The sequence below is a fragment of the Macaca nemestrina genome, chromosome 6 (assembly GCF_043159975.1).
Source record: "Macaca nemestrina isolate mMacNem1 chromosome 6, mMacNem.hap1, whole genome shotgun sequence".
Lineage (NCBI taxonomy): Eukaryota > Metazoa > Chordata > Mammalia > Primates > Cercopithecidae > Macaca > Macaca nemestrina.
The window spans coordinates 147547200-147559904 of NC_092130.1; the positions used below are offsets into that span (position 1 = coordinate 147547200).

General features: G+C 35.6%; 1 protein-coding gene across 21 annotated transcripts in view; it reads left to right on the forward strand.

Annotated features, from left to right (window-relative positions):
• The window catches only part of LOC105473041 (uncharacterized), a 419449-nt gene that overhangs the window by 156782 nt on the left and 249962 nt on the right, over positions 1-12705 (forward strand). For 20 of the 21 annotated variants that reach the window (XR_982021.3, XR_011625087.1, XR_011625090.1 and 17 more), the window contains one exon: positions 10992-11095. Coding sequence is in view for 8 of the 21 variants with exons in the window: in XM_071099043.1 (XP_070955144.1) it covers positions 11031-11095 (65 nt within the window). In the remaining 13 variants the exon portion in view is untranslated. Of the gene's footprint in view, positions 1-6168; positions 6231-10991; positions 11096-12705 lie in introns of all 21 variants that reach the window. The other variant, XM_071099048.1, reaches the window with a different exon arrangement.

Here is a 12705-nt window from a genome sequence, read left to right on the forward strand (position 1 = left end):
TGTCAATCTGATTTTTAATCCTAAAGGTCATCTGCCTCTTTTTCTCAGATTGGTTTTAATATTTCCTATTTGTCTTTTATTTTCTGCAGTTTTTCTATGATGTTTAATTGTGTATCTTTTTAATCCTAGTTGGGGTTTGGAGCTCTTTTTCAACCTGTGGATTGATGTCTTCCATCAGTCTCAGAAATTCCTCAGTCATTATCCTTTCAGATAATACTCTCCCAATTCTCTCTTCTCTGTTTAGGGCTCCAGTTGAACCTATGTTAGACCTACTCACTGTATCCTCTAAATCTCCTGTCCTATCTTTTATATTTCCTATCTTTTTGTCTTTCTGCTTTTTAAAATTCCGGATATTTTCTTCTGTCTTATTTTCTATTTCACTAACACTTTCTTCAAATGTGTCTAATCTGCTATCAAACCCATACTTAGAGTCTCTGATCTATTTACTAACTGGGTATAGAAAGGTCAAGGACCATTTTGGCTGTACTGGTGCATACCAGTGGAGTGTTAACCTTGGTGATGTCAACCATTCCCAAGGATTTAACTACTAAGTGTATGTCAAAAACTCTCTAGCTTAATCTCTTCAACACATTCCTCCCTTTAGAACTCTAGACCCAAAAAACAAATGCTTACTTAACATTCCACCTAAAATTACTTTCAGGTATCTCAAACTTTACATGTTTAATATTAAACATTCTATTTCCCATTCAAATCTGCTGTTCCTTGAACCTTTCTGTCATCAGTCAATAGAATTCCCACCAATTTATATATTCTTGCCAAAGCCTATGAATGGTTCTTGATATATCCCCTTCTCTTATCTTTAACATCCAGTCTGTCACAAATGTCATCTGTTCAACTTCCAAAATATATTTGAATCAATTCACTTCTCTCCAACTTACGGTCACCCTACTAGGCTAAGCTACAATCTCATTGTATCTTTTCTTTATCTATTCTCTCTGTTTCCACACTTGTCCTTTCTTCAGTTGTTTCTCCATTCAGCATCTGAAGAGATCTTTGTAAAATCTTAAATCTCAGACTTTTAAAAACCCCTCTTAGGATTTCAAATGCTTTCCCATAATACACAAGACAATACATGATGTTATCATAGCCTGCTTCTCCAACTTCCTAAAAACTTTCTCTTTCACACTATTTAGCCATACCTATTTTAGTTTTTTGAAGGTTGGTTTTTGTTTGTTGTTCATTTGTTTTTGGCCTAAAACTCTTTTCTCATCATTCTCTCTTTCTGTCCTGTAGGCTTTAGTTTATAAGTAATTCTTCTCATAGAGGACTTCCTCATAATCCAGTTTAAAAAATGGGAGTTTCCTGCACAAGCTCTTGCTTTGCCTGATGCCATCCATGTAAGATGTGACTTGCTCCTCGCCTTCCACCATGATTGTGAGGCTTCCCCAGCCACTTGGAACTATAAGTCCAATTAAACCGCTTTCTTTTGTAAATTGCCCAGTCTCGGGTATGTCTTTATTAGCAGTATAAAAATGGACTAATACACCACAGCCCTCAGGGTACTCATTAAAATTTATTCTTCAGTATTAAAAAAATTAATGCCAAAGAGTAAAGATGATGACATCTTTTTCCCCACCACCATAAAACAAAGACCTAGTTTGTGTCTAGTACATAGTAGGAACTCATTAAATATTTGTTGAATGAGTGAATGATCTCCAAATGGCAAATTTTACTCTTCCAAAATTAAATTTCATTCTCAGCTCCCTGCTATATTCTTTTTGAAAAAATTTTTCTCAACCATAACTTTCCATGTCTGTTATAAGCCATTCATTAGAGTTTTTTGTCCAGCATGTATTTACAAATCTAGTTAGTTCTTGTTTTTCCATTACAAACAAATGTCAGGACATCATTCTCCAAAACCCTATCTCAGAAACACAAATTTGCTTTTATTTTTGAAGTTTATTGTTTAGTTAGTTTAAATCAGATTTTCTTGATCTTTCCTTTTTACAATACAAACATGAATTCTGTTAACTGAGACTACCTGAAGCCACCCAGTTACCCAGTGTCAGTGTGTACTAACTGTAGATTTTTAGACCAATGGCCCTTGTTTTCTCCATACATTTCTTGGAATTTTTCTATTGCTTTTGGTATTAAGATTTTTTTTTTTTTTTTGGTCAAAACACTGGGTTTGCCCATCTCCTCCTCCTCCTCCAACAAGATGCCCAAAAGAAGCATGAGTCATAGGAAAATGAAAGAGGAATGTCTCAAATATTGGGATGAGAAGACTGCTCTTCTCATCTAACAGATTCTCATTTCCTGTCCTGAGTCATTTCTTCCCACTGAAATAACAACTGTAATTCTAGTCACGGATGTGTGTTTGTGGGGGTGGGTGGGAGGTCTTCAGAGGTCTCAATAAAAAAGAGAGAGTATGAAACTTTTGTTATTTCCTGTTTCTGAATATGTCTTTTGGTTTAGGATGTTGGAAGGGGTGAGAATCTTTGGATCTCTGTAGTGCTTGTAGTGGTGATGGAGAGTGTTGAATGTTACCAAGCCAGTACGGCACACTGAATAACTGGATCAGAGTTCTCTTTTGGTGGGAATAACATTAATAAATAATGGAAGGTAACTACATGTTGAAGACTGGTAGAGTAATCATGAGTGTCACCTTCTCATGCCAGGTGATTCTTCTTTATGGGTACAGTCCTGAATTTGGTCTTCTAGCTTCCGTGTGAAACCAGTCAACTTTGAGAAGTTTTGATCTGTCTAAACAGAAATGAATCAGGGAGAGGGGAAACAAATACATAAATGGTAGTTACATCAAGGTAGTATCCTAAGTACTAAATATAAATTCTCAAAACTTTTACCCGTTTTCATTTAAAAATATTTATTTATTATTTGTACTCTCATAGAAAAAAATAAAGATCTCTTAAGAGGTCTCTCAAGACATTTGCAAACAATAAGGGTTTGTTTTTTCGTGAGCCAAGATAGATTTTGTTATGTCCTGACTTTCCTTGAAGTAGTTGTATTTCAAATGATTAATTGCCTTGAACTGCTTTTAAAAATTGTTTTCCTGCTTCCGTGACTTTTTTTGTGACAAAATATGAAGGAAGTAGTAGAAATAATATTCTTCTGCCAAATTTTAATTATTGAGATTTCAAGAATTTCTTCTTTCTCCTTTCCTTTAGGAATAAAATTAAAATGTAAAAATCTTGGAATTTGGCATTAACCAGCTTAAAATTTAGAATGCTAAAAATAATATCAATTCTACATTATTCTATGAAACTTATAAAAAATTTTGGAAACATGGTCTTTACAGATGCTATATATTTCAGTAATACAAATTCAGAATTAAGTGTTTATGCCACATTACATTTTGATTATAGAGTTACTTATATTTCCTCACCTTTCATATTTTATTAAAGAGATTCTCTCTCTAGCCTCTAGTAGTTTTTGATAACAGTCCTTTCTCCCTAGGGAACCCAACGTCTCATTAATGAAGTCCAAATATGAGTCACCAATCCACATTCCCAAACACTGTGCTTTTTAGGTGGCTCTTCATACTCCTTTACCTCTGGACCAAGCTAATCAGAAGTGGAGTCCTTCAAGTTAATAAGTCATGTTATATAACTTTTTCTGTTATAGCTATGGCTCAATATTTTTTTTAAAATCCTAAAATACCACTAAGTGTCTTTGGCCACATAAAAGACTAGATTTCCAATTCAGAATGACAACAGATGCAGGGCTTGACATATCAGGTACCAAATAATGCTGTGGCAAAGCTTGGATTTTTTTTTTAAGATGGTAAGATGTGTGCAAATCCTTAATATCACTTGCATTAATGGATTTCCAAGTAGTATATAAACCAGCCATTATTCTTATTAAGCAGTGCTAATATATTTTACATATAAAAATTCTTCCCAGTTTTATCCCTTTTTATGTGTCATATTAAAAGAATTAGTCAAAGCTGCTTTGCAGTTAATGTTTATGATGTTATATACTTCACAAAAGTACCCCTGTATTATGCTTCTAATGAAACTTTATTTTGTCTTGTTTTATGTAACACATTTGAAAATTCTATCTTTTAAAATACATTATTTTATTACTACAGGGGTATTATGATGCTTTCTTTTACATAGTTTATTCTTGTATTGATTTTAGTATTTCCAAAAATAAATTAATTCACATATTACTTTTGGTAATACCTGAAAAAAATTAAGTTTTTCACAAAATATTTGTGAATCCTGAATCAGTGTAAGTTCTATTCAATTACAGAAATAGTAATTGCGTACCTACTAGCACTATCTGAAGTTATATATAGCGAGATTTTTGTTTTCTTATTTATTGCCTCCTTCCAGAGTATTGAGTTCCACAAGAGAAAGGCCTTTGTTGGTTCACTGCTGGATTGCTGGTTTCTGTAATATTTCATGGCACATAGTAAACTGCCAATAAATATTTGCTGAATGAATTCACTTATTCAGAAACTATTTATTGAGTGTCCACATATCTAGGCACTGAGGATAAAGCAGTGAATGGGCCAAAGTCCTGCCTTTCTGGAATTTATTTTCAAGTGGGAAGAGAGAGATTATAAAATACGTGACCCTGAAAATGTATGTCATATGTCTGATGTTGATAAGTGCTAAGAAGAAAAATAAAGCAGGACAAGGGGTGGAGAGAGAGAATTACTATCCTAGCTAAGGAATTCAGTGAAGGCCTCCCTGAGAAGGTGAAAAATGATTGAATGTCACTACTCCTGTGCCACTGCCACTGGCGATACTGAAAAACATGGAAGATCAGGTCTTAGACTCCAAGGTGACTATAATCTGATGATAAAGTCATACATGTACATGTACATCATAAACATAATGATAGGTGGTGCTATGATAGATGTGCAATGATAGTGGCATGCATGCAGTACAATGGAACAGTGTCTGGAGAATGAAGCATAGCCATGTATTAGCAAGCAGGGTATATGGTGGTGGGGTGGAGGATGACTATTCTTTGAAAATGCAGAACTGATTCTAGGCTGTGAAGATTCTGCCAGATTAAGGACTTTGGGCTTCAGTCAATATTTGGTGGGTGACTAATGGTAGTCTTTAAACATGGAAAGGGACCAATCAGAGCTACATTCTAAAAACTGACTTTGGTAGCAAAATGAGTGGCTTTGAGGGCATGAGATTGGGTCAACTGATGTTTTGATAGAATTTGTGATCAAATATTACTTGAAATAACAGAACCTTAGTTGGGCCAAATCTTTTCTTCAAACAAAAGAATAGTGCTTCCAAGATTTCTGTTTTTATAGTTGAACTGGATTACCGTATAAAGTCATAAGAAAGAAAGAAATAATATTTCATGACAAACTGTAGCTGAGAAGGATCAAGAGAAAGGCAAGAATGAAGATTTATAATCTGGGATTTATAAAATAGCTGTAATTGGTACAGGGAAAACACTCAATTTATCTGGATATACTTGTGTTTCCCTATTTAATCCACATGGTGTCATTTTTTACATGTGTTTTCTCAGAGCAGTTATTTTCATTCACAGGCTGTGGTGATGACTCACTTCATCCCTTTTGGGTATTAGAGGCTCTTATTTCATTCAGGAGATTTTCCGATTCACCAGACAGTGCATTAGACATGATTGTCTTGTTGGAATTTGGCTGGGGGAAAATACTTAAAGAAATATATCACTGTTGCTTATACTACCCTCACATATACGTTTTATTTAGCAAAATCTGAACTTGATGAGGAATCTGTATTAGTTTGCTAGGGCTGCCATAACGAAGTACCATAGACTGGGTGGCTTACATGAAAGAAGGTATCATCTCACAGGGCTGAAGGCTAGAAGGCTGAGATCAAGGTATAAGCAGGGTGGGTTCCTGTTTTGGACATTGAGGAAAAGATACGTTCCAGCCCTCTCTCCTTGGCTTTTAGATGACATTCTTCTCCCAGTGTCTTCACATGGTCTTCCATCTGTGCAAGTCCCTCTGCACAAATCTGTATCCAAATTTCTTCTTCTTGTGAGGACGCTGTGCTTAGGGTCTACTCTAATAACCTCATTTGAACATAATTACCTCTTTAAAGATCCTATTTTCAAATATGGTCATATTCTGAGGTACTAGGGGTTAGGACTTCAGCATATGAATTAGGAGGATGGGGGATACACAATTCAGATCATAATAAGTCTAAATATTTGGCTTTTTCTCTCCAGATACCCAGTTTCCCTAAAGTGACAACCCACACCCAGTGACTGGCTGATGCAGTGCTATAAAGGTCTGTTCCACTTGCCCCAAATTCAGGCTAACTCCGTAAAGCCATCCCAGCCCCAGAGCTCCCTGTGCCATGAGCTGAGTTCTTTGTTATGAGAGTATCACAGCTCCCCTCTACCTCATCCTACTTCCTCACTCCCTCACAAGTGTTGGGTCCTTATACATTTGCCAAAGAACTCAACCTGTGACAACTTTAGTTCAATAGATTTGACACTTTCCTTGCAAGGGAACTCTTGGTTTCTTACTATTATTGTCAGTTGTCCTCATTAACAAGGTCATTTAATACCTAGCTGCAAATTACTGAAAGTTTGTTTGGAACGACAATTTTTCTTATAGACTTTAATGATTATTCTAGCTAAAGGTCATTTTTTTTTTCCTCCGAACTTCTGTAGGACAGCCCTGTACAATTTAGTACTTTAATGATGATTTGTATTTTTTGCTCATTCACATTTGTAAATGATTTAAGATTGCACATTTCCTGAAAGTTGATATGCTTCTATCATATTTTTTTTCCTGTTCTTCAAAATGTGTAACACAGTTTCAGAGCTCTAGTTGGTACTTAAGGAATTTGGGAGCATACAGTAGTGTAGACACCCCAGAATTTTTAAATGAGAGTGTGGAATCTGAATTATAAAACTCATATTAGGGAAAGCCTACACTGGGAAAAGAAACTGCATATGTGGTATAAAATAAATAGAAGATCTGTGTTTGAATATTGACTATGCTGTTTACCCACTATGTGATCTTATAAAAGTTACTTACCCTCCCTGAGCCTGAGTTTTCTCATCCATAAAATAGGAATATTATTAATAGCAATCTTATAAAGTTGCTGTGAATGTTAAATGAGATGCAGTATTAAATAAGATGCATGCAGTATTTAGCACATGATTCAATCATAAAATGGATATTATTACCTTCACACTTCAATCTTTCTGAATTCATGATGCATCTTGTGATTAGTGTCAAAAGAAATTTGTCAGTTTTATGCAAGGAAGTGGAGCATGATATGTTAATAGTTCTTAAGGTCTGTATGAGTGGACTTAGTCATCACAGAAGATAACTATTCACCCAGTTACTTGCCTCAGTTAAATACCTTGTAGTTGTGACAGAACCTTAAATTTGGATACCTAGTTATTATTTTAAAGTGTCCCCAAAAGGATTACATTATAATCCAAAGACATAGCTTTAACATAAATGGTTACAGTGGAGCAGATTGCTATCATATGCCAAGTAATTCAGTTAAAGATGATGGAAAATATTTTAGAATTAGCTGTATAACTTTCAAAATTAGAAAAAGTTGTATGACCAATTGATGAATTAGGAAAACCAAATTCTAAATCTAATCCTAAAGAAGCAATCAAACAAACCCAAATTGAGGGTCATTCTACAAAATAACTGATCTGTGTTCTTCAAAAATGTCAGTGTCTGGAAAAGCAAAGCAAAGCAAAGCAAAGTTGAGGAACTATTTAGAGTTAACAGAGACTAAACCAGTATGACAACTAAATAAAATATATGGTCTGGATTGGATCTTGAATTAGAAAAAATACAATTGCCATGAAGGACAAATTAGAACAATTGGTAAAATATGGTATGGACAGTTTGATTATCATATTGCATCAATGTTAAATTTTCTGAATTTTCTTATTATACTTACTATATTATATAAAATTCTTAAATACTATAATTAATCTAATTATACTGACTTATTGAAGAGTTTTCACAGGTTAAGTTCCTCAGCAAGTTTATAAGGACTCAACACTTGTGAGGGAGTGAGGAAGTAGGATTAGGGAGAAAGGGGAGCTGTGATACTCTCATAACAAAGAACTCAGCTCACGGCACAGGGATCTCTGGGGCTGCGATGGCTTTATGGAGTTGTCCTGAATTTAGGGCAAGTGGAGCAGACCTTTATACCACTGCATCAGCCAGTCACTGGGTGTACGCTGCCCCGGGGAAGAGTGCATGACATTCATCAAAGTGTGTCTCTTTAGCCAAGGACAATTTCCAGAAGGGGATTCAGCTGCAAGCTGTTCATTGCCAAAACTCTTCAGCTGATGGGGAGAATTAGTAGTTCAGTCCTAAAGAGGGAGGAGGAATATAGGTGTCAGACCACAGCATCCACTCTGATTATCATATCTGTAATTTACTTTAAAATGAGTCAGTAAGTAGAATGATGTGAGAACAAAGATAATACCAGAAATGGACAAAAGCAAGAAAGAAAGATCTCAAATTAGCAAAATACGAAAAAACCGGTGAATCTGAGTGAAGTACTGTTTTCAGCTTTTCTGTAGGTTTGAAATTTTTTTTAAAAAGTTTAAAAAATGAAATTCCCAGGTGATACCAGTACACTAGCAGATTGGAGAACTGTGGAATGAAGTCATCTTTAGAATTCATCCCAGCTCTAGCATGATGGAATTCTGTGACATGGTCAGATTGGTTATGGTGCATTTGCTTTGGGCTCTTGAAGCTATGGAACCACAGCATATTTCCTACATGTTTGTTTTGTCCACAAGTTCTCAAACTTTAATCATATTGTTTAATTAAATGGGTTTGAGGGATTGTAATACCAACCCTGGATTTATAAATAAGGCTGTTCTTTTCTCTATTTTGATGATCAACAGTGGGCAAGTTTCTGTATTAGTGATCAATTACCCATTTGAAGAAAAACAGGGAAGCTGAGAATATTTAAGATATATTTATTGAGATGATTTAAGACAAAATTATTAGACCTCATAGTTAATGAAATTGTGTTGTAATAGATACATATTGTCAATAGTTTATTGAAAAACTGCAAGCAAATCAAATGTCTTTGCCTTTATTAAAGCCAGGGGAAGATATAGCGGGCTCAAATATTTAATATTTATCTTTTTAATTGTGAAATTATCTTTGGAATATTTGTTTATTATGAAATATGTTTTAAAATATTGCTTAATTCTAAAATATGATTTAAAATAAACTATTTCTCTATAGTTTTTACCGAGTCCTTATCTCACTAGGCTGGAATATTGATCCCAACTACATCTTGTTTTAGATGTGAGGATGGTCATGTCTTTCCACTCTGTTTTCAATGTTACATCAAAAAGTCTCAATTCAAGGGCATTGAAGACAGTTATTTTCTTATGAAAGGTTTGCCAACTCCTTTCTTACAGGGATCTTGCTGAATGCATTCAGCAAACATTTTTAAGCATAGACTTTAGAGTCAGTCTCCCTGGATCCAAATTCCAATTCTAACACGTAGCTATGTGCTCTTTGGAAAACTACTTAACTGCTCTGTATCTTAGTTTCCTCATCTATAAAATATAATACTTATAGAATTAATAGTTCATATTATCTATGTTATAGAGTTATTTTGAATATTGAATGAGTTATAATATGTAGAACACCAGGCATGTAATAAGTACTTAATAAGTTTTAGATATTATTATTGTCATCATTATTAGATATTTATACTGCATACTAGAATCACATTTTAACTTAGATCATTATTATTATATTGATTTTATAAAAATAAAGATGCACGTTAATTAAATGTTAATCCAAAATCACCAAGGTCATCTAACTAGTGAAGGAGGAGAGCTGGAATTCAAACTTCAAGCCCAATTTTCTTTTCACTTTTGTGCACTCATGGGTGGGAGGATTCCAGTGTATTTTTTTGTCAGCCTCCCAGGACCAGCAGTAGATTACCATTTGGAATGGGCTTAGATAGATCCTGCCACCTCCAATGTGTTTTTACATGTAATCCTGCATGCTACAGATGTGAGTATCTGGGGACTTTATTTTCTATCAGATTATACATTATTGAGAGCACAGTCTAAGTCTTATTGGTATTTGTGTCCCATGCACTGCTTAGTGCAATGCTTTGAAGATAATAATTGTTCAGAAATTATTTGTCAAAAGCATTCCTGAACAAAATTACTATTGATTTTTAACATAGTTAGGTTGGGCGCAGTGGCTGACGCCTGTAAATCCCAGCACTTTGGGCGGCCGAGGCGGGTGGATCACAAGATTAGGAGATCGAGACCATCCCGGTTAACGTGGTGAAATCCTGGCTCTACTAAAAATACAAAAAATTAGCTGGGCATGGTGGCGGGTGCCTGTAGTCCCAGCTACTCGGGAGGCTGAGGCAGGAGAATCGCTTGAACCCGGGAGGTGGAGGTTGCAGTGAGCTGAGATCGTGGCACTGCACTCCAGCCAGGGCAACAGAGCGAGACTCCATCTCAAAAAAAATACACAAAACAAAACAAAACAAACATAGTTGATGCTTGTGTTTTAGTTTTACATGTTGCTATTCCAACATTTAGTAGGGATGCAATAGCCAAGACTCAAGCTTCCCACAAGGAATTAAACAATTCGAACTTTGCTTTGTCCACCAAAACATTCATCCCATTATGGTTTTGTGTAAAATAAGCCTTATTTTCTGTCTATAAATAGATTATTTCAAAACGTTAATTAGTGTGGCCAGACCTGATAATGGTTTCCTGATTTATAACTAGATCTTTTAATTTATCTAACCTTAAAGCTTTGTATTATTCTTTTCTCCTTATGAACTTATTGCCATTTCGATCAAGCTTGTCCAATCCTCAACCCACAGGCCGCATGCGGCTCAGGACGGCTTTGAACGTGGCCCAGCCTAAATTTGTAAACTTTCTTAAAACATTATGAGATTTTTTTTTTTTTTTTTGCGTGTTTTTTCTTCTTTTAGTTCATCAGTTATTGTTAGTGTTAGTGTATTTGATGTGTATCCCAAAGACAATTCTTTTTCTTCCAGTGTGGCCCAGGGAAGCCAATGTGGATACCCCTGATTTAGATGATAGTCCGCTTCTGCCACTTCGTTGAGCTTCATTTATCTGATCTGCCACATGCAAAGGTTAGGTAAGATGGCTTCTAAACTATGACTTTGTAAATTTTTGCTCTTTATACGAAGATAATTTATATGTAAACCAGTTTACTTCCATACTAACCGAGATTGTCTCCTTTCACAGTAGTGAATCAGATTGCTATCCATTTGGCCTGGTCATTTGAGTCTTGCTAATTGGTCTATGAGAAACATTGCCAAAATTTTGAATCTGCTCTTTAGGGGGACATTTAGGTGAACCGGTGTGAACTGATATTTTAGGATTGTGTCCAATTGAATGTGTGTGTGTGTGATGGGGGAGTTGAGGTTTGCCACATGATTAGTTTTTCATCTAATTTTAATATTAATTATTTGGAGAGTCCTAGTAATTGTTCATGTATTTCTTCTTAAACACAGTATAAACAGACCCATTATTAGGATTCAAACTTTGAACTGTATCCTTTCCTCCTTCCTTCCCAACTCCTTTCTCTGTCCCTACTCCTCCCTCCTTTCTTTCTCTCTCCTTCTTCCTTTTCTTCCTCTCCCTTCTCTCCCTTCTTTTCTCTCCCCTCCAAATAGTCTCTCCTTTCTCCTTCCCTTTCTTCCTCCCTCCCTTGCTTACTCACTCCTTTCCTTCCTTCTAAGAGAGTTTAATGAGAATCCACTGTGAGGCACTTTTCTGAGGACTTAATGATTCAAGCTTTAAATAAAGTCTAGTCCTTGTCCTCAGGTAGCTCTTAGACTCGTAGGGCACACAGAAAAGAACAGATACTAATCATAAAATAAGTTGGTAAGTACAGCAATGTCAAAAACACTGTGTTCTTATAGGGTTAGATAGAATTTAGGGTTAGGAAGCATTCCAAATGAGGCGATAGTTGGGTTGAGACTAGTCAGATGAGTATGGTCATGGTAACAATATATACACTATATATACACACAATATATATACAATATATACTCTATATATAATGCATATACACACACACACACATATATATATTTCCACAAACACCTTTTACTGAACTTCTTGAGTTTCATGACTGCCCTTTAGAACTTGGAAAAGAACGCAAGCTACAGTAAAGAAAAATATGCCTGTCCAAACAAATTTGAAAGGTCAACTCTCAGTCTGTCAAACTGAGATTCTTGTTGTACACTTGATTCTCTTAGTGTAACACCCCCATGGTTTGAAGGGAAACATGCCCTTTAGAAAACAGGACAGACCGTCATGGGTTGGGTTTGTCAAACTTTTTTAGTACCCTGGGTTTTATCAAAATAACGCCATCCAGTTTTGCCAAGGGCTTTGCTCCTCACTTAAAAAGCCCTCATATTTCAGTCCATGTGTTTCATATTCATTTAGACATCTTATCACGCTAGAGTTGGGTAAGAATTGTTTAGTGTCCAAAACGTCTTTCCTACTAGCCTTTGATTCTTAGATTCTTAGAAATAAAGATTATGCCAGGTATGGTGGCTCACACCTATAATCCCAGCACTTTGGTAGGCCAAGGAAGCGGATCACTTGAGGTCAGGAGTTCAAAACCAGTCTGGGCAACATGGTGAAACCCTATCTCTACTAAAAATACAAAAATTAGCTAGATATGGTGGTGCTTACTTATAGTCCCAGCTACTCGGGAGACTGAGAATTGCTTGA